Source organism: Polyergus mexicanus, unplaced genomic scaffold, assembly GCF_030449975.1.
Source record: "Polyergus mexicanus isolate NDT 795.1 unplaced genomic scaffold, iyPolMexi1.0 SCAF_11, whole genome shotgun sequence".
Classification (NCBI taxonomy): domain Eukaryota; kingdom Metazoa; phylum Arthropoda; class Insecta; order Hymenoptera; family Formicidae; genus Polyergus; species Polyergus mexicanus.
In genome coordinates this window covers 111,769-134,566 of record NW_027223331.1, presented here as the reverse complement: position 1 = coordinate 134,566, position 22,798 = coordinate 111,769, and the positions used below count along the sequence as shown (strand labels likewise).

Genomic DNA, 22,798 nt, shown 5'->3' with positions numbered 1-22,798 from the left:
AAATACGATATATTTTGTTAAGGGAGAAAATTCTTGTTTCCATATCATCTATCACATAAAATAATATTTTTCAGCTATTGCGATATTCTAATATTTATTTAAACAATTATTTTTCTTTTTTCATTCTTTCAATTGAAGTTTCTGCCTTTGGTCTTCCAACTGTAATTCTTGTTCTTGCTCTACCAACTGCAGTTTCTCTTTTTGTTCTTCTAGTATGGTACAATGTCTTAATTCATCTGAATCATATTCTACATTCAATAAATGTAAGCCATTCGGTGATGCAGGTGTAACACGAGGATTCCAGTTATAATGAGAAGGAACTTGTAACATCACAGTAATATCTTTCTCTGTTATTTTCCCTAATCCTAATGCAAATAGAGCACCGACCATTCGTCTTATCTGCATAGAGTAACATTTATAATCCTTATTTCAAAATACAATTTATTTATGAGTGAAATATAACATGTTCATAAATAAAATATATTACCTGATTATACAAGAAAGATTTTCCGCTGCATAGAAAGTGCCAATATGTAAAATTTTCGGACAGTGGATCAAACGGCATTAAAGGTTGCGCCTCTTCCAAAGTGAAAGAATGTAAGGAACGTATATACTGGATTTTATGTTTTGTTTCATTTTTTGCACTAAACGTAGTAAAGTCCTTTGTTCCCATAAACAGTTTTATACCACGTTTCGCTCTATCTATATCGAAATCATATGCTCTGAAAGACATATATTATTAAAACAAAGTATGTTTATTTTTATTTTTTTCGTATGACAAACCTAAGATGAAAGGTATGTATCGCTTCTGCAAGGGATATCCGTTGCTCCTGAAATTCTTTCGGTATCATAAATCTGTATATATAAGTTCGAGATTTTGCAGAATGCCTTGCATGAAAATCATATGTGACAGGTATACAATCCAGCAATCTATAAAAAGAATTTTTATATATGTATTAAAACATTGCAATAAAATTTATGAATCTCAGTTTTGTTAACTACCTGATGGTATGACCACATTTAGCAAAATAACGGTTAACATATTTTTTTATATCTGATGTATTATATACACGACTATATTTGTTTTCAAGTTCCACATGACATGTGTTGCATAAAGCGTGAACTCCAGCATCTGTTCTATGAAAATATATTTTGAAAGTTTGATAAAAAATATAAATACAAAATAGAATAATAATAATAATAATAATAATAATAATTAAATCAATTATTCAATCATATTCATCATTGTCAAGGAAAAGATAGTTCTTTCAACAAAATAGTTTACGCACAATAGAACTATGCATATATTTATAATCTTTAATATGCAAATTATTAGCCAATAATTATGATACTGTAGTATTTATTAAATATTGCAGATTGTAGAGACTACCATAGAAACTTGTATAAATGAAAATGTAAAATTTAAAAGAAATTACCTGCTAGAAAGACATATGGATGGTCTAATCAGGCTTCTTGGTATGATAGTTAATAAAGCAGTTTCCAGAGCACCTTGAACAGAATCTGTGTCCCGTATAAAACTGTCACCAGTTTGTCTCTGCAAACCCCTTTATGAAAACATTGTCACGTTACGTTTTCGTGATAAAAGAAAAGATGAAACTGCTATAAATATATATACAGATTTGACGCAAATGACGAAAAACGAACTTGTTACATATGATTATATCAAATATAAATGCTTCGTATTGTACCTGTATTGTGTACCAATGTACGAAAATTTAAGGAAATATCGTACCATAATTGCCTTTTATATACGAAAGCAAGAGAAATAGTGTCTTATTGCATAGTAATTAATAGCAATAAATCTTATAATTCTAACAGCAATCACACTCAATAATTCCATAACCTCGCTTCGCAATGATATATCAAGTATGGTTAAAGAACATTAGGGTGCGTTCGGGGAGACGCTATTAGCGCTAAAAGCGTCATTCTATCTTTGTTACTTATTTTGAAAGTTGAACGAGAACAGAGCACCCTCATAGCGCTAAAATCGTGCTCTCCGAACGCAGCCTTAGTATGAAATCTCTAAAGGGCGTATTAGGGCCCGGGTACATAAAAAAACTGAAGCAGTAAGGCCGATATTACATTTGTCGTACGATCAACTTTTTAAGCGCATTGATTAGCTAATTTCTAGAGACTCGAGAAAGTTTCTATTTTGCAGCCAATCACTAGGCTTTAAAAGTTCGTCGTACGACAAATGTAATATCGACCTAACGATGTCGCTTCTCTGATTATGGTTGCGATCGAGAAGACGCTAGAGATGCTTCGAGGCATTACATTAACCGATTAACCAATCAAAATAAATAAATCTTTGCTCTTTTTGTCCTGATTGGTCAATCAAATGCTTCGAAGCATTTCTAGCGTTTTCCCGACCGCAGCCTATATAGAAACTCTACACTGGAATGCATGCGTGAAAAACGGAACACTAGTTTTGCCATCTAACTTTCTTCCACATTCCTTCTTTTCTCTCGGTCCTTGGTCCTTCTTCTATGCTATATTTTACTCACTCGATTGTCGTTATTGTGTTGTCGTTTCATGTCGCGTTTCAAGATTCTTAAAATTATCATTAGATTTAAATGGATATAAATTGTATTGTGCGAACGTGTGAAATGTTTTGTGGAATATGTAAAAATATTTCTCTATTTATTTTCACTTGATACATAAGATATTCCAATAAATAACTTTCCATAAAGCGCATCACAGAGAGAGAGAGAGAGAGAGAGAGAGAGAGAGAGAGAGAGAGAGAGAAAGAGAAAGTATCATTTTTTCTCGTGTGAAATAAGGTGAACAAAGGCTATAAGAGAAAATAATGGCATCGCAAGATTTCCACATGGCATATGACATGCATGAAAAACTCAATTGTTTAGGTGTAACAGAAAATGCAATTAATCTAGAAAAGGTATTTATTACTAAACAATTTTGATCATAAATATATTGCATCGATGTATCAAAAACTTGTTCAAAATGTATCAAAAATTTGTTCTTAAACACTCGATATTTCTTTTAATAAATTGTAAAAAATTGGAAAAGAGAAAGTTATTGCTAAGTTATGTGGAATATCCACTTCTCCTCACCGATTTCAGAGATTTTATAACTACATATCTTTTATAGCATGCAAAATAAGTAATAGCATGCGAAAGATAATGATAATTAAAATCGTTATTTTGCCATTAAAAAGAATTTTTTTTTAGTTACAAAATCCGTTACACTGTTATTGTGTAAAAGAGTGGTATTCTACACATTTATCCTAAAGAATTTTAAGGTTAAGAGTGTCTAATAAATATACTCTGTACAAAGCAAATATATGGTCTAGATTTTTTTTTTTTTTTTTTTTGCATACATTGTATTGGAAAATAATATTTATTTTCAGGAGAATACCTTTTATATACAAACATTGGTCGACAAGGCATTGGAATTTATTGATCCTACTCCCAATATTCATACATTGTTTGTACAATTTAATGCACGCTTCTTTCGGAATGTTTTGTCTCCTGTTCAGATCAAGTGGAGTAACAGAATGAAAAGGTAAATATCTCATTTTTTAAATATAAAATATTATTGTTTGTATCAACATTTATATATAATATCTGATATTATATATTTATAGTTGTGCTGGAGTTTGCACTTTTCACTCGCGTAATAAAGAATGTATCATATCCCTCAGTGCACCTTTACTTAAACTCAGGCCAAGAAAAGATCTTGTTGAAACTTTATTGGTAAACATTTTTAAATATTTCTAAATATTAATATATACACAATTATAGAAAAAATTCAGGAACTTTCTTTATATGTATATTAATGATATTTTATTGTATTAAATTGCAGCATGAGATGATTCATGCGTACTTGTTCTTAACAAATAATGATCGTGATAGAGATGGTCATGGACCAAATTTCTGCAAACATATGTATAGGATAAATAAAGAAGCAGGAACCAATATAACAGTGAGTTAATAATTTATTCATCTTAATATTTATGATATATTATTAAGAAACAGGCTATTATTACAAAATGTGCATTAAACTCAATTCTTAAAAATATCCATATCATTATGGTTGAAATCAGTTTAAATCTCAATAAATTGAGTTGACCAATTACATCATTTGTGTTTATAAAAATGAAAAAAAAAAAAAATTGTTTTGCATCGTAAAGTTTTCATACAAATATATTTATAATATTTATATAAACAATAATTTTGATTTACTAATTGTCATTTACTTAAAAACTTTGAGTAAATCATATGAAAGTAAATTATTTAAATATGAATTATAAATTGGATTTGACTCAAAAAATAATCTCATTTGTATATTTGTAATAATAATTTTGTTAGATTTTATTCTAAATTCTTTTATTCTACATATATATTAATATAGTCTTTTATTATATTGATTTACAGATTTATCACAATTTTCATGATGAAGTAAGATTGTATAGACAACATTGGTGGAAATGTAATGGACCTTGTCAACACAGACCACCATTCTTTGGTACGGTTCGACGTAGTATGAACCGTGCCCCTGGTCCATCAGACTTCTGGTGGGGCGAACATCAACGGAATTGCAATGGCGAGTTTATAAAGATAAAAGAGCCGAAAAATTTTAAATCATATTCAAAACAAAGTGATAATACAAAATCGAAAGATCAGAAACCAAATAGGAGTATCACTGATTGGTTCACAAAGAATACTCCGGCGATAGATGCAACAGCTAAACCTTCATCTTCGAAGGTCTCTTTTATTCATAGTGACTCTAAAATACTCACTCAAAGAAACAATGATATGCCTAGTACTAGTAGAGATCATAATGGTAGTACAAATTCATTTCGTACTATAAATGAGAAAAATACTCAAGATTTGTCATTAGGAATGAAAAAATTGGGTGGCTCTATTAATAATGTACACGGTTGGGGTACTAGTGGCCCGAGTGGAAAAGTAGAAAAGGATAATGCAAAAAACGTTTCTAAGAATCCTACATTTTCATGTTCTGGTGTTTTGGGAGGTAGTAACAGCGGTCAGAGTAATCTGTTGACTAAATTTATGCATGTAAACGACGATGAAAATCATCGGTGTGAATCAACTAGAAAAGATTTATCATCAGAATCATCATTGGCCACAAGACAAGAGAGATCTGCCAATAATTCAGTCGTAAATCTAAGTCAACCAAGAAATAATTCCGTACCTTGCCCTACGTGTAACGTACCTATGACTTTAGAAAATATATACAGACACGTAGATACATGCCTAATAAATGATAATACGTTGATTGATGAAATTAATAACAATATCAATAATAATAATAATAATGAGGAATTAATGTTGCCTATTCGAACGTTCTCCACATCAACAATAGAACAAAATGTCGATGCAAATACCATTCCTAATAAGCGTTTAAGATTAGATAATCCAGACGAGATGGCTGAATATGTCAACTGTCCTGTCTGTAACAGAAGGCTGCCATCTGCAGATATTAACCAACATCTTGATGAATGCCTGTTGGAAGCAGATTCAGTTCGTAAAGCTGCCATTCCCTCTACTTCTCGTGCATCACATGATGACAGTATAATCAGTATAAATAGTTTCTCTAGTTCTCATTTGGATGATTCTATAATCATTGAGAGTGATTCCACAGACAGTGAAACTCCAAAAACACAATCTTATGCAAGTACCAGCATTGGTAAGAGCGACGCAACGGATCTCGAACACAAATGTTTAGTCTGCAACATGCAGATTCTACCTGAGATATCATTAAATGAACATCTTGAAGAATGCATTGGAAGTGTTTTTAATGATGAGACAATGATAATAGATGATGATAATGATCAGAATGATGATGATAAGTTTGTTGTAGAAAATAATTATATGGAGAGTAGATATCCTTGTCCAGTATGTATGCAGATAATTTTGGAAAACCTTATGAATCAACATCTAGATATGTGCCTTAAAAATGAATAAGTGATCTTATGGACAAAAAAAAGCTATTTTTTGGAGCTAATAACGCATTTCTTTTATCTTGATATGTAGCTAAATAATCTTAATAAATATCTTTCCTCATTTTTTACACAATTTTTTATACATAAAGAAGAATATAATAAAAAACATAAATGGCGAAAATTTTACAATGCAAAACAAATATCTTTTTTCTTTTTCTTTTTCTTTTTATAAACACGAAATTATTGAAAAAACATATAATTTAAATATACATACGTACATACATACATACATACACACATATATATATGAACAAGCGATCTTGTGCAAACAAAAAGAAAAACAATTGCTATTTTGAGACTAAGAGGGGAAACATTTTTTTATTTTTATTCATATATATATATATAATTTAAGGTAATTTTCATATATATTTTTCTTTATATTCTTATTGTAGATAAAATAAAATTCTGAAGAATACATTATGATTAAAAAACGAGATAAAGCAGAATCTGTTGTATCGGGTGTAATTATCAACATTATTTATATAATATATAATGTATTTGCATATATATATATACACATAATTTAATATAACATAATTTTTTAACGGTTTAATAAATTTAAAACTTAATAAATAAATTATATTTGTTTTTATAGAACTCTTTTCTATTGTCTTAGAATTCTTAGCATTATTTTTTAATAAATAATAAACAATTCTCTCTAAGGCTAGTAAAATCAATTAGAATCTAAAAGCTTTAAATAACTAGTTATAATTTTATGTATTAGATCTGTGCCCATTATTTGATAAAGTTTGTATTTTACGATTTAAAAAAATGAGAAATATAGTAGCATATAATTATATATATGGCTTAGATTTTCAGCTTTATATTATTAAATGGTTAGCAATCATTATTGCTAATAGTGTGATTGATGTGTGGAAATTTCAGATACTGATCAATCAATCGATTTCGATTAAAATCCTAACCATAATAATGATCGAAGATCCTAGCCATAATAACAATTATATAGATATCCTTTTCTTGTGTACACTATACTATTTATCAGATATATATTAAATGAGAACAAATAAAAAAACTGTTGTATTTTATTCCGCAATATTTTAACATCGGATTTTCTTAGGATATCAAAAATCAATAAAATTTATCGTGTCTCATACATATATAACACACACACACACACACACATATATATATCATATACACACCATGTTTTGTAGATTAAATTATAATTTCTCATATAATCTGTCGATGTTGGAATGATCGATCATGCATATTCCACAGCTGAAGTCTAGCACGTGATTGGGGAAAAAAAGTAAAATTTGCTCTTGCGTCCAATGTATATATAAAAGAATATTAGGTAGCAGGATATCAATTGCCTTGCCGCCCGTTTTGATCCTATACATGATAATAGATCATCTTTTTTTTTAATATTATGTTTGAAGAGCCAAGATATATAATTCTATAATTTGTAAAGCTCATTGTAAATATAAAGTCGCGTCCACACATATCTAAGGTGGATTATATATAGATTTATTTACAAATTATAGATTTGTGCTTGAATTCTTCATATTTATTAGAAATTATTTTCTCTACTTACATTTTAGTTCCTAAAGTATGAAATACATAATCAGATTGCAATTTTATTGATGATGTAGCATTATATAAGGTTCCTCTATCCATATCAGCTACAATCCGTATAATTCCCGATTCGTCAGTCAAATTAACGTTGATCCCGTGCATACCATTGGATGCGGTTAACGCGAGTCTAGGATTCTCATCGTAGCATTGCCCGAGTAATATCACTTCGCTATTTTCAGCGAAAATATACACTGTATTGTACCCGGATTTTATTGAGTCTGATGTTATGATACATGTGCCTATAAAGTATAAAACATTAATTTAAACAGTTTCTTCACATTTACATAAAACACATATCATAAAATGTACATCATTATCTGCATTAGAATTGCGCAAATTATTAAATTAGAATAATCAGTGAAATATATTGATAATTACTATGTGATTAATATAATTACTTACTAGAAAACATTCTGAATAAAAGCATTTCCATATATTTATGAATTCTCGTTCGGATCAGAAAAGAATCAATGTAGCGCGAATCGTATTCAATGGCAATATTGTCTCCGTTGAGTTGCAGTTCGCCAACATTTGATTCTTTCGGAAATATTGCAGTTATTGCAACTTCATCAGACTTTCTCGCATTACTACTGTTTCCACCGATTAGATCATAGAAAGCGTACATTTTCCAGACTAATTTGGACAAACTCTCTGGTAACTGTTGTATTCATAATATTATTACGTTATTATAACTTGCGTGTAAAATTTCGCAAAGTTTTTGCTTATGTACTTACAATTAGTCTTCTTTACTTACGTTTTCATAATGCGCCGAGATCGTATATTTCCGTAAGGTTGACAATTCTCTTGACGCTTCGTAACAAGAATTCGTGTAAGGAACGAATTTTTTTCCAATAGATTCTTTCTTACACTCGCCATAAGGCCAGTTCGCCTCTTTGCTTTCCTCGAGCTGCTTGCAACTAATTTCGCCAATTAAGTTTATCGATATAGAAGATCCGCTACATTTTCCTTTCACGGAATCGGACAATCCCCAGATGATATTTAATTTAATGCGAGACGAATCGCTCGGTTCATTACTCAAGAACTCCCATTGCCATGGCATGTGTCTCTCGATCTCAACACAAAACTAAATCAATCAATAAATTTTAATTTTTCGGCTATACATACAGTCAACTTTCTTGTCAGATGTAAAATCTTCAAACTTACCTTAAATATGCGTGCACCAGGTACGACTTTGGACGCTTTGATTTTAATAACATCTGATAGCCAGCTAGTGCTTTCGTATAACGCAGCCAAAAACCATTGATGAACAATTTGCGAAGATTGTAAGTTGTAGTGTATCAAGGATAAAATATGGCGATTTTCACTTCGCAAATATTCCAATTTCGTCTAATAAAAAAAATATATATATATGTATAATAAATAGATATATAATAAATATATTATATAATAATTAACCTGTGATGGTGCCGATTTAACTGCCTCGACATAAGCAGCTAATCCACAGCTGCCTCTTGGTGACATGTAAGTGAGATAATCAAAGAAATGTAGTCCGATTAAAACAAATTTCATACTTGGCCAGGTTCTATATAATCACGAAAATCAATGCAATTGATTTAAGATTTATTTCGCAATGTATGATGCAACAATGAATTATAATATTTTATTATTATAATAAATATAAATCACATTTTATTATACTATATATATTAATGTAATAAATATAGATAAAAATACATAAATAGTATATATTACTTACAGATAATTACTTTGATGAGAAAACCAAATTTCGTCAATCAATGTTTTGTACAGCATTGTGTTTTCGCAATCAAATATGTTTGCTTTTAGCCGACCACCTAATTCAGGAAGTTCAATGTTGAAAATATTCACTGTCTGTAGGAAAAAGGAAGAAGAATGTAAAAAGATTATATTCATTAATATTATTATAAATCGTTAAAATAATTTATACATTCGTAAATTTAAATAACAAAAAAAGTATACCACATTCAAAGTAATATTTACTTGCAGATTAGAACTAGACGATTTTAAAACTGTATATGATACAGGACACGAATGACAAGCTCGCTCCAACTTCGATTTAACATTTGCACCTCTAATGCTTGTAAGCGTTTTAACATGTGCTATAATTCCTGTCTTAAGATGTTCTGTAATACATTAATTTTAAGAGTATAAAGAATATATAAAGAATATAAACCAGAAGATACTTATAAAATCTTAAGTACTTTTGAGAGAGAGAGAGAGAGAGAGTGAGAGAAAGGGGGGGGGGGCAGGGAGGGCAAGGAGAGGCAAAGAGACAGAGAGAAAGAGAGATTTAAAACTATAAGGATTTTTTTACTGTTTAAGGAGAAAAGAATTAAGATTTATATAAATCAGTTTTTTTTGTGAATGTTAAATATAATGAAAATTACATAAATCACTAGTTTGTTAATAAAATAGGATTTATACCTCCTAGAGCATTGTATGAAATAAATGGCCGTTCTTCTAATCCGATTGTAATGTTAATAGGAAGATATCCATGTAGTGACTGAACCCTTTCAGCACTATGCCATAAATCAATCAATGGATTGTAATTCTCCATCGTTTCAATGCCATGAACAGATGTGCTAAAAAATATATTCATAAATTCATAAAAAGAATATTTTAAAAACCAAAGGCGCTATTAAATATAAATAATTATATAAAGCAAAATTTTGAGATAAATATATAAAATATATGTCCTTACCGTAAAATAACATGATTATTTCGTATAGGAAAGTCGCGTGTAAAATTTCCTCTCATTGAAAACAAAGACGTTGCCGTCATCACGAGTCTAACGTTAGTACCGAGATCGGTCGCTTGGATCGATTCTATTATTAATGGCACATTTATACGTTGTTGATTAACATGAAATTCCATATTATAATACATATAATATAGATCATTCCATAAAGAAGACAAATCTAAAAAATTATAGATACATGAATGAGACGGTAACATTATATTATAACTATACATCTTATTATAAATTTTAATTCTTTTACACTTCAACCCCTCAACTATCTTTGTCTCATTCCAGTGAACGCACAGCACTGTTTTTTCTTGAATACGCGCAATTATTTCTAAATGCACAGAATTTTTTTTTTGTTCATCCAATTTGAACTCTTTGAGAATATCTTTGATGTTTGTTGGATTGTCAAAGGAGGTTGCTAATGAGTGGAAAACACCCTCCGCCTTGATGTACAACTTAATGTTTTGTACCAAAAAAAATTAAATTTATCAATATTTGCATCTTACGGAAATATACGAGATAAACTTTCTTGGCTTTGAAAAGCGTACTTACAGATAAGTGGTTAATATGTGTTCCACTGCCATAATTATTTAGAGTTACATAAATTACTTCAGGAATATTCGTAGAAGGATTGGCTATGATAATGCCTTGCAATATAGCACCAAATCTCCTCGACGAATCTTGATAATCAATCAGATAGTTACCGGTAATAAGATATTCGCTATTTAACGGTTTTCGAAGTACGCGGCTGAATTGTGCCGCGATTCTGCCTCTGTAAATACCCGATAGTGATAATTAATGATTAAAATCAGATATATAAATGTTTAAATAAATGCATACCATGTTAAATAGATTAATAAAAAATAGCAACAATGTCACACATTTGAACAATATAAATTATATTGTTTAAATAACATAATATAATATAATATAAATTAAGAGCATTTTTTGCATTTGATTTATATATTTTATAATAATATAAAATTATAAATTGATATAGAAATTAATATTTTTTCGGATAACACTGCTACTTATTATTTTGCTTATGATTAATAAGTTTGTATATATTTACATGCGCTTGTAACAAGGATAAGTGGTACGTTCCATAGATTTTAACATTGTATAAAAGTAATTGTACAAGTGCTGGTTGGGCTCACTTTGCATGTACCAATACAGGGATATTAATCTATTAGGTGTAGGGCTAGACACGACGAGCAAAGTTAACGCAGCAATTCTCATCTCTAAATGCTCGGTTTTGTTAATCAAAATTGGCCAATACACAGGATACATCTGCATAGGATATATTATTATATATAATCAAACATTATGTCATAGTGACGAACAAAAACGTACTTGAATGATAAAACAGATTCATGCAATAGAGATTGCTTAATTATAAACCGCTCACCACGTCTGGTCTCAACGGTGCTGTAGGAATAGAAGCCCAAGCTGCAAGTGCCCGAAAATGCCGCGATTCAGCATTGTTGCCGCTAGCTATTGGCTCTAAAAACTCAACTACTCTACCAAGCTGTATGTTCGCCAAGCCTTCCAGCCAAACCATCTTCTGTTCGTATCGAGTGCTTTCTGTAATACGAATTGAATATAGTATAGTTCTGAACAATGTGGAAACTGTAACGTAGATATGTTAATAGATACAAATATATAAGGTATATAAATCGTCATACAATCTGCTATCAAAAGAATATTTGGTCGTTTTAGCACACACTCTATATATACCAGTGAATTTATCCAGATAGAGACGCACGTAATCGTCCAACATCTCATACGGGCAATGCACCAAACAGGTTTTATATATCAACGTTCCATATGTGAGAATCGCGGTGTTTTGCACTTCCGCGGAAATCTTGCTCGGCAGCGTAAGAAGCGATTGCAAACTGACCAACAACTGAGCGTCTGGTCTTCTCAAGTGAAGTGGTAGCCGCATGAGAAGTTGAATCGCGGATATATCGGATACCTTGTTACTCTGAATAAGATCCAGTATGAAAAGAGCGGATTCTTTACTCCCAACTTGCGGCAGTACCTCGAGAAACATATTCCTGCAATAAAGCATAATATAATAATTTATTCTAAAGATTAAGAAGGAAAAGAAAGAAATGGAATAATAAATAATAAATAATTAATAATCAATGTAAATACCGTATCGTTTCCTCTTTATAACTAGTTCCTGAGATACGATTATAGGCTTTTCCTAGATCAACATGATCTAACATATCTAAATAATAGAGAAGCACGGATATCGTTGTGTTGTGCAGATTATGGATTTCGGTATCCAAACCAGGATTTTCGAGCCTGTGGCTCAAACGGTCCAATAATCGACTTATCTGTAATAAAATTAGTAAAGATTTCACAGTAATTAAAAGGCAAAAAAAGAAAATATATATATATATATATATATATATATATAAACTTACAGATTTAAAAATAAAACTTTTGTCCAGAGTACCTCTGCCCTGTGTCAGATCTGCTTCAGGTAGCTCATGTTGAAGAATAGCAGTTCGTAAATTATTAGTAACTATCTTATTCGTTATATCCTTCACTGAAGCTAATTCAATAGTTTGCCTATATATAATATAAAACAATGTTATTTCATTGACATTATCGAGAAGAGAGAGAGAGAGAAAAAAAAATATCTAGCTATATAGTATAAAGATATTTCTTATATTTTTATTTATAATAAGAAATATTCAATAAAACAATTATGTATACATAAGAAAGTTGTAAAACGTACTGAACAAAATGATAATGCGCCTCTCCCATATTTTGAAAGGGTTGCACATAGATACTCCCGGATGCGTTAACGAAAAGAATATCGTGAATGTATCCATCGATTTTCAATTTATACACTCTTTCGCTACTTTTCAGGATAGGATTCTGAAAGTTTTAGTATTAGAGAACATATTATATAACATACAACATAACATGGTTCTATGTCAACCAAATAAATAAAGATATATAATATCTCAACGCAATAACATACTTGATCCTCGTCCGTACACTGTACTTTAGGAACATTGGACCAATTACGACACGGATGCCCAGTACATATCCGAGGATCTAGCGATTTCCTCACCAAACGAGTATCTCCCTCCACGTTTATAACATAATCAATATTACATTTTCCATAATGATTAATCTGTAAATCATGATTCTGTTGAATATATATATATAATAATATTAAACTCTCATGAGTGTGTGTTTAGAATAATGTCCACAGTCATTATACAATGTTTTGCGTGCACATTTATACAAATGTTCTTTACTTACCTCGCTAGAATGAAACGCGACTTCCTTCTCCAAATTAGAAAGATCCAACTGTAAAATTCCAGCTATGCTACGTTTTATATTCGTCGCCCATACCGGTTCTATTTCAACGCTAAAGTTCTCGATGAGCCCTTTATTGTATGACATTCGGAAAGGCCTCAAAAGTTCTATAGCGTTATCATAGATATCGATATTTTTGCTTGACTCCTTTACATTCCCATTCCACATTTTTGTCTTCAACGATTGCAGCTAATAAGAAAAAAACATTCAGGATATATTATATCAAATCACACACATACAATATAATAAAATAATTTAAAAAAAGTATATGCATATATTAGGTCAGTCAAAAAGTTAAGGGATTTTTTTGTTTCTTTTTCATTCCTTAACTTTTTGACTGAACTAATATATATATATATATATATATATATATATATATATATATATATATTATATAGTTTTTGTAACGGAAAAATATAAATATAGACAAAATTGTATGTTTATGATTTATTTAAACACCTGTATTGTGACGTAGTCATCTTCCGCCTGAATCACGATCTTGCCATTGAAGTTCCATGAAGAAGCTGCATTGGAGGGCACTAACACACCAGTACTCGACGTAGCGTTGTAAAAATATATGTATTCTTTGCCGGACCTAAATAAATTCTGCGCAACATTTCCATTGCTCAAAAGTAAGAATATGAATAGTGCTCTTCTTATTCCTTGTTCTAATCTGGATATACGATTAGAATCTGTAAAACAAGACTTTTTTTTCACATAAATTTCAAAAAATATCATTTTCTATTCTTTAATGAAGAACGTATGTTAATAGAAAAATTAATCCGAATATGAAATATAGAGAAGAATGCATAAATAGATATTTTTCTGTATTATATACATATATATATATATATATATATATATATATATATATATATATAATAGTTATTAAAATTATGATAAATATATCTTGCTTGCAATAATACAAATTTCAATTATTTCTTTGTTATTTCAAAGAAAAAAAATGCAATAAAATATAAAATAAAAAATAATATAAGCGTATACCCATGAATTGCATGATGTAATTGATCTCGTAGTTGTTGTTCAAAAGTGAGTTGAAAGAAAACTTTCATGCAAATAAAAGAATGACCCTTACCATTTCTTATCATTGTGACCTACGAATACATACATGATTATTCGTGTGTATATAAATATAAATTACTCTCAGCATATTATCTTCAATCATATGTGTATGTGTGGCTCGCACGAATGTTATATATTGCCGATCCTTTTTCTTTCCTTCTCTCACATAACACAAATAACATACAAAGTATCTTAATTTACGCATATTTTTTGTATAGATTGAAGCATATATGCAATAAATCAATTCTACAATTATAAATTATGTGTAAAGATTAGTAATTTATAATTTATATAAAGTTTATATAATTAATTCAAGTACAAAAGAGTTCAAAAAATATAGAGATAAATTTTTCTGAGGAAATAAGCCAATATTTGGCATAATTTTTTTAATTTTATTTTTTAATAGTTTTATTATCATTAGAAGATAAAAGATTTTTATTATCTATATTTTATGTTCAGAAAAATATAATTAATTGAAAATATACGCGTCCAATTGATTAACTCGTTCAAATGATATATATATAGTGTATGTGTCATCTCTATACACATAGATGTATATTATAAATTTGCTTAAATTATATCTTTCGAAATTAAATTTGCTTTATAACAAACTTTATACAATAATAATATACATGTTTTAACTAATTTTATTATAGAATATATATATATATATATATATATATATATATATATATATATATATATATATATACATAGTCTATAATAAAATATATATGTGTATATATATATATATATATATATATATATATATATATATATACATATACATGCTTACATGTATACAAAATTGTCATCTCTATAATAATAATATGTGCAAACATTCTTTTGCACATATTCTAGTTTATTCTAATGATGATAAAAATGCGAGATAATTTCTTAAAGGCAAGATTTGAATGCTTAAATATAGTATTTATTTTCCATTTGTCTCTTATGTACACTCATAACTGGGAAATGTATCATGTCATTAAGTTATTTCTCATTTAATTTATTACTATACAAAATTGTATCTCGTTGTATACACTATACATTTAAAAATTTACTTTAATGCATCATGTACAAGATCTTGCTGTATTATATGTATAAAACTATTAACAAGCATATATATATATATATATATATATATATATATATATGGTCTAAAGCAAAAAATTTGATAAAACATTATCGATACATACATAATATAATTAACGTATTACAATGGCTTAATTATTTTCAAGATGGACTTGGCGTATTCCCAGGCTTCACTGCAACATGTGAACCTTGCTTTAGATGCGTAAATATATATATTCTAGACTCTGGACGATTCATGACACGAAAAAATGTGTCATCAATTGCGGAAAAATATTGTTAATAAACACTTACTTATGTGCAGGATTTGCTTGATCCAACTGTTCGCTAAGCTGTTGAATAAGGGCGGCAAACATTCTGAGATGTTCTATAGTTTCCCCTTGTAGCCATGCTCTTGGTAGCGTACTCATGATCTAATATACATTGATAAATATTTTATTCATTACAACCGACATTTAAAGCATTAAACTTTTCTTTCAACACGATAATAATTCGTGTAATTTTATATATATTAAATATATTTTAAACATACATATGTCAAATATATTACCATATTTGCTTTAAATAAAGCATCAGTTGGACAAGAAACTCGTAATCCGGCCAGAAGATAACGATTCAAAAGTGAGCCTAATGCCAAGTTTTTTAGCTGCATATCTCCAAGAAGACCTTGCCAACTTAATAAATTGCGCAGTAACTTGACGGCCATTGCAAATTGTCTTTGGAAAAATTGATGTTTTGTATCAAAAACTCTAGAATGGCAAAGTGTATAAAAGTTAGCGAAAAGATATAATTATGAAAAATATTTACAATAACTTAATTTTATATATATTTATATATATAGAATATACTGACTGTTTTGGAAAGATGGGTATGAAAACATCATTCTCAACAGCAGCCTTAATTTTATCTAAAATAACATTAAATAGAATTTCCAATTGTTTGCTCGTATCATTTAAATTCGGGTATTCCTTGATGAAACGATTTATAGCCCCTACAAGACGTAAAGTTTGAGATGTCGACATTGGATCCCATATCTTTTCAATAATAGCTAAAAAATAACATATTAAATATATTATATATTAAATATAAATTAAAATTTTTAAGTATATTATAAATAGATTTATAAATATATTATTTTATTCTTAGCACATGCAGTTTTATAAATTACATTAATAAACAACATTATAAAAACTATAAAAAGAATAATCCTTACATGTCAATTTTGGAATTACGATCTTTTCAATTGTGAATGGTATTAATTTAACATCCGGATCTCGTTTCAACGACTCCTCTGTCTCTTTGCTATCTAAAGCATATAGAAGCAATATATTGTACCATTTTGTCCTCTCTATGTCAGCGCTTTCCTACGAGAACAGTCCAAAACATTAATTATGAATTAATAATGCTATATCTTGTCGAGAAGAATAAATAAATTACCATAATTGGATTCCAGCCAACTAATTGTAATCTGATAATGGGAGAAATAATTTTCGGTATACATAACGACACATAAGCTTCTGTATACGCGTCTATGTCCGTCTCTCTCCACAATTCGAACTTTGAAAGTATACCACGTACTGTACAATATTCCTCCATGACATCAGAAAATATATTTTTACAATCATTATCAACGTCATCTGAAATATGATGAAAAAATGTATAATATAAGAATTGTATGTTAAAAGTGTAAATAAGAAACTTTAAGGGAAGAATATCAAAAATCTATCACCTTTTGCTTGTTTAAATGCGAGATTTTGTTGCTCAGTAACTTCATCGTCACTAGACATGCCATCGATATGTTTTGGCAAATTTGAAGCTAATTCTCTCGCTCTTCTACGACGGGCTCTCCTACCTTCCCTTTCTGTAGCTCGTCGTACATGAGCTTCTACTTCCGGTCCTCTTCTCATAGCCTGACCTCCTATAAAACGAAAAGGATTGTAGAATTTTTCTATACAATTTTTCGATTAGAAGGATGACTTAAATAAATCGAATAAATAAAAATGGACAAAATAAAAATAATTGCATCAATTATATCAAGTTCTATCAATTGTATGTATATTGATTAGTATAGAAATGTATTTACTGACTTGCTGCAGTTATTTCTTCTGCCTGATCCCTCGTGTCCTGTCGTCTCCGTTCCATCAATTCGGTCGAGCGTTCGCCATACAGATCTAACCAGCGTCGCTCCAATTCGATAACCAGAGGAAGCTAACAAAAAAATGATATATTTAAGTAAATTCACAATATAAATATATTCCATTACTTAATATTGATCATATCTAATTTAATGATTTTGTAATATAATGATAGAGATGATAAATTTGAAAAATATTAATTCTTTTTTTGTCTTGATTGGTAAATTTTATTATTTAAAAAACTTGTTTATGATAATTTTGTTTATATATTACAATGATAAATAGGCATTTATTTACTTACCACGATCAAATTAATTTGTATTAATTGTTCTTATATATATAATAAATTTCATCTTTTTAAGGTATGTATGTATGAAAGTAATATATAATACAGAGAAGATAATGACCCCCGGCAATAGAGAGACATGTATTACATATACATATCCTCTTTAGTTTAGCACTTAAAGGAGCGTCAACAAAACTACTTGAAAAGATTAGTTACTTTATTTTTTTATTGAGATGCTCACGAAAACAAATCATGAAAAATTATGCCAACCAAGTTTATTTTGCAGAATTTTGACTTCAAATTTAAGTTAGATTAAAATGATAATTGCAATAATGCTTGTAATCTGTTTCAAAGAATAGATCTGAATAAATAAATAAATAAATAAATAAAAACAAACTAAATAAATATTTTTCTCAAGTAGTATAATTTGAATCTTTTGATTCGTTGCAATCAAATTGAGTTAGTTTACAATATCAAAAAAGCAAAAGATCATAAATTTTTCCTATACTTCATATATTTTGTTTATGAAATATATACATATAGTTATAATAACTGAAAGCATAATTTTCCTAATCAAATCTGATTTGGCCAATGCTTTTATAATTATGAGTAAGTTTTATATAATGAGATTTTGCATAATAAATTCAAATAGTGAAATTTTAAATGGTTAATTATATAAAATTGCTGGTACTTTACTGAAGCTGGAGAATCTCTGCCAGCCGCACATACTGTACGATAAACCCCAGTGCACATAAATCAAACGTGACAGCGTATCAACCCACCTTCTCATCAAGACACTCTACCAAGTCAGTGACATACCCACGCAACTCTTGGTAATATCTGAAGCGTTGTGCGTAATGCGGCGTACGGACTTCGCCCTCGTCCAATTCTTTCACGGTTTGCTGTAATTCTTGTTCTAAACGCTCCTGATCTTGCTGATGCCGTCTATGTACCTCTTTCAAACTGTCCAACCTTTAAGCAACAATAATATGCACTCTAAATATAAACTGATTTTATAAACTCTATTTTTTTCTTTTAGTTTAAAGCCTAAAATGTACATTAACTTTATATAAAATATATAAAACCTTGCGCGCATTCTGTCCACAACTTCTTGTGGTGTAAGGGGTACAATTTTTGTCGGATCTGGTGGTTGAATGGATGGAGGTGGTGGCAGTGCAGGCATTAATACCATTTCTAAAGATACACCAGATCCTATCATTTGATTAACATTCACACCCATTGTATATTGTTGTTGTAGCATAGAATCCTGCTGTGCCGCTGCAATCTGCATATCAGAAGATTTTTTTGCTTGGAAATTTTTTATTTTTTTACATCTTAGTGTTTGTTGAACTATTTTTACCTGAGCGCCGGTTACACCCTTTCGTATCTGTTGAGCTTCCCATTCTTCTTCTTCATTTTCGTGTTCACTTTCATTATCTGAAACTAAATTAAAATGCGTTCTAAATTCCATTTTCTAACTACAATATTATAACTGGAAGATATAATTGCTTAGATAAATATTATAACTAAAAACTCACATTTTATTGGAACTTGAGAAGCAAGAAATGCTTCTCTCCTCTTTTCTTTATCACGTGCTTCTGTATTGACAGTCATATCAAGTCGGTCTTGAGAATCATCATCATCACTTCGATCATGATCTTCTTCTCGTATTAGTCTGGACTTGCCCTTGTCATCACTACAAATGAATTGTTACAAGTAAATTGTTGAATAAGTTATGAATTTGTTACAAGAAAGTATTAATAATAAATATATGACTAATATATTGTAAGATGTATATATAAATTTTCCATTTATTAAATAATTTTTAAAAATTTTAATAAAGAAATAGACCTTTGCTCTTCAATAGGAATGAAATCAGTTCCTAATTCTCTTGCTTTCTGTCTACGCTTTCTCGCTGCATGGATCATAGCTGCGTCAGGTATACATCCACCTAAATAATATTAAAAATTATAATATTATCACATTTTAAGAAATATAGAAATATTTTACTATATCAAATCAAAATAATATGCCAATAATTTTATAACATATACATGATTTATAATACCACTTAGTTTTAATATCTGAAAATAAAATGCAGAGCAAAATGCTTTTCTTTCTATTTCAGCTTCATCTAAAAGATATGGATTGTTAAATAAACACATAAAATGTTTCATTTAATTAAAATGCTGGAAATACATATGTAACAGTATTCATATTTAGAATATTGTAACTTATATAAATAAAAAAAATTTACATACTTTCAAGTAATATCTTAACAGTTTCAGCTTTATCTGTATTTTTCCGAAATTTGTGACTGCAAGATTCATCTTCCTCTTCATCCGATGTATAGTCATCCTTTCCTGCTGCCAACGCAGCACGTCCATTCAAAATCAGAGGTCCTGTATTTTTTATTTTAACCTAGCAATAAAGATTATTCATCATTTAGTAAAGATACATAATGTCACACAAGTGACAAAATTCACAAAATATGTGAAAATATATCACATGTTGGAAATTTTTTACGAAAAGAAAAGATTTGCAAAAAGTACAATTTAATATACATTATTCTAAAATTAATATAAATTTACTCTCACTAACATAATATATAAATGTATTCACATTAACACAATATTTAAGATACAAAAATATCTACACCAAAAATTGTGTTAATTTATAATAAAATCGGCTTACTGCAAGATGAGAGATTGTGTATATATCAACACTCAAGATAGATAATAAAGAATTAAGATCAGAGATAATTCAAGGAGCACTCAAAACAAAATCTTTATAACATAGACATATCTTTTGCTTGTACATGTAATCGATAAGATAGAAAATTATTAGAGAAAATATGATATTTCAAGTGATCATAACGTACAAATTTGTATTTGTCTAATTTTAATAATTTAAAAAAAAAGAAGAACACTTTTGTATCTGTGAGTAAAATGCTTTTGATATACATAGGCATTAATTTATAAACATAAAACACATTGTGTGAAAAATAATATTTAAATTATAACTATGTCTTCTTGTTGTACTCCCACAGTTGTTCCAAATCTTGAAACATTAGTCAATACATTAGGAAGAGAGATGTAAAAAACACCTTTTATATTAAATGATAAGTTACTTAAATTGAAGAAATGCTAATAATAATAAAACATCATAGAGATAGCTTACTACTAGATCATCTGTCTTTATCTCTAAATCTTTTTCCTGCTTAATGGATTTATTCGCTTGCTCAGTGTCCATTTGCATTTTCTCTTCACCTTTCTTTTTCTTCCTCTCGTGATCTAGCTGTTTCATCAGCTTTTTGCTCCTCGACGATTTCTTGACTATAAAAACTTCTCCGTCGTCCCCTGCAATTTATTTCAATTTTCAATTTCAATCAAAATATATTCTATCGTATAACATTTAATAATAATAGATTTGACAGGCACAGCATCTCTACTCTGTCTCTATATATTAAAACGTAGCTATATTAAAGCATTGTCTTTGTTCCTGTTATCGCAGTTATGAAGATATCCCTGTAAAATCTTATTTTACATGTTTTATTATATTTTTATTAAAAGCGAAAACAGATTTACTAATATGCACAGTAATTGTGCATGCGAAAGCAATATGTATGTGTGTGTGTGTGTGTGTGTGTATGTGTATGTGTATGTGTATATACACACCTTGTTCCAGCTCCTCTCCGAAACTGAGGCGCGTCTGCTTTGGCTTATCCTTCTTCTTCGTCTTAATTTTGACAGGTTGCGCATCCTCCACCTCTATTCTGTTTTCATTATCTTCATCCTCATCGTTGAAAGGACGTCGGCGTATATTTCGCTTCGGTTTGTTGAATAATGACATTGTATCAATAAGACGTTCTCTCTTCGATAACAACGATCATCTACCGCTCGTATACTCGTACAGCAAAGCAAGCTAAAGACATAGGATAAAAAGCGGGATGTATCGCATTACAGGGGACTACACGTCATCGAATCTGAATATAAGTTGGGTTTAACTTTTCTCCTTATATATCGATTAATATTCGCGACATTCAACGAAACAAATCAGAAATTTATGCAAACCGTGGGCAGCTGATGAAGCTGGATAGAACACGGAATATGGAACGCGGAACATACGTTTCAATTATGAAATATAAAACCGGATTCATACCTTGGCAGAAAAGCAGAAAACAGAAAAGCAGAGGCTAATCAGAACTCGCGCTACAAAAAACAGAATGTACTGCTTATTTTCAACGCGAGTTCTGATTGGCTTCTACTTTTCTAGCACGAGTTCTGATTGGCTTCTGTTTTTTTGCTTTCTGCTTTTCTGCCAAGGTGTGAATTCTTCCTAACATTGACTACGTTTACACGTCACTCCTAATCGGGTTTAATAACATCCGTTGTTCTAAGTCTTAGGAAATTGACTAATCACAGTCGAGTATTCTTCTCATACTTGACTGTGATTGGTCAATTTCTTAAGGCTTAGGGCTTAAAATCTCTATTGTAGACGCCGCATAACAGAGC

At 29.6% G+C, this 22,798-nt stretch overlaps 4 protein-coding genes across 8 annotated transcripts; 1 reads left to right on the top strand and 3 right to left on the bottom strand.

The window, feature by feature from the left end:
- Positions 1–110: 110 nt before the first annotated feature.
- LOC138937938 (tRNA pseudouridine synthase-like 1) lies at positions 111–2,077 on the bottom strand. 2 transcript variants are annotated; one of them, XM_070304651.1, is made up of 6 exons: positions 1,710–2,076; positions 1,437–1,565; positions 1,003–1,137; positions 784–930; positions 488–722; positions 111–399 (listed from the first exon to the last, which is right to left on the bottom strand). In XM_070304651.1, exons 1-6 carry the CDS (start codon positions 1,754–1,756, stop codon positions 121–123), a joined length of 972 nt encoding a protein of 323 aa, XP_070160752.1. In that variant the 5' UTR covers positions 1,757–2,076; the 3' UTR covers positions 111–120. The 2 variants fall into 2 exon arrangements, with proteins under 2 accessions (XP_070160752.1, XP_070160753.1); XM_070304652.1 differs by lacking the exon at positions 1,003–1,137 and having other exon boundaries at positions 1,710–2,077.
- A 354-nt stretch (positions 2,078–2,431) lies between these two features.
- On the top strand, positions 2,432–6,488 carry Mh (maternal haploid). 2 transcript variants are annotated; one of them, XM_070303948.1, is made up of 5 exons: positions 2,432–2,917; positions 3,389–3,543; positions 3,626–3,734; positions 3,844–3,963; positions 4,416–6,488. In XM_070303948.1, exons 1-5 carry the CDS (start codon positions 2,828–2,830, stop codon positions 5,967–5,969), a joined length of 2,028 nt encoding a protein of 675 aa, XP_070160049.1. In that variant the 5' UTR covers positions 2,432–2,827; the 3' UTR covers positions 5,970–6,488. The 2 variants fall into 2 exon arrangements, with proteins under 2 accessions (XP_070160049.1, XP_070160050.1); XM_070303949.1 differs by lacking the exons at positions 2,432–2,917; positions 3,626–3,734 and having other exon boundaries at positions 3,473–3,543.
- A 42-nt stretch (positions 6,489–6,530) lies between these two features.
- LOC138937564 (uncharacterized) lies at positions 6,531–14,736 on the bottom strand. Its single transcript, XM_070303947.1, has 22 exons — positions 14,697–14,736; positions 14,151–14,383; positions 13,635–13,880; positions 13,348–13,503; positions 13,099–13,241; positions 12,782–12,929; positions 12,507–12,691; positions 12,087–12,406; positions 11,758–11,933; positions 11,422–11,639; positions 10,902–11,121; positions 10,603–10,804; positions 10,305–10,521; positions 10,028–10,185; positions 9,584–9,726; positions 9,321–9,454; positions 9,020–9,146; positions 8,768–8,950; positions 8,358–8,687; positions 8,006–8,261; positions 7,563–7,842; positions 6,531–7,360 (listed from the first exon to the last, which is right to left on the bottom strand). The coding sequence occupies exons 1-22, from the start codon at positions 14,707–14,709 to the stop codon at positions 7,189–7,191; spliced, it is 4,260 nt and encodes a 1,419-aa protein (XP_070160048.1). The 5' UTR covers positions 14,710–14,736; the 3' UTR covers positions 6,531–7,188.
- A 1,023-nt stretch (positions 14,737–15,759) lies between these two features.
- Positions 15,760–22,396, bottom strand: LOC138937694 (PAX3- and PAX7-binding protein 1). 3 transcript variants are annotated; one of them, XM_070304208.1, is made up of 16 exons: positions 22,358–22,396; positions 21,962–22,208; positions 21,465–21,643; positions 20,546–20,705; positions 20,136–20,235; positions 19,823–19,980; positions 19,370–19,727; positions 19,067–19,256; positions 17,951–18,071; positions 17,593–17,781; positions 17,301–17,500; positions 17,077–17,227; positions 16,716–16,911; positions 16,414–16,612; positions 16,158–16,276; positions 15,760–16,039 (listed from the first exon to the last, which is right to left on the bottom strand). In XM_070304208.1, the coding sequence occupies exons 2-16, from the start codon at positions 22,134–22,136 to the stop codon at positions 15,988–15,990; spliced, it is 2,547 nt and encodes an 848-aa protein (XP_070160309.1). In that variant the 5' UTR covers positions 22,137–22,208; positions 22,358–22,396; the 3' UTR covers positions 15,760–15,987. The 3 variants fall into 3 exon arrangements, with proteins under 3 accessions (XP_070160309.1, XP_070160311.1, XP_070160312.1); XM_070304210.1 differs by lacking the exon at positions 22,358–22,396 and having other exon boundaries at positions 15,760–16,054; positions 19,370–19,569; positions 19,645–19,727; positions 21,962–22,351; XM_070304211.1 differs by lacking the exon at positions 22,358–22,396 and having other exon boundaries at positions 15,763–16,039; positions 19,370–19,569; positions 19,645–19,727; positions 21,962–22,351.
- Positions 22,397–22,798: the final 402 nt, after the last annotated feature.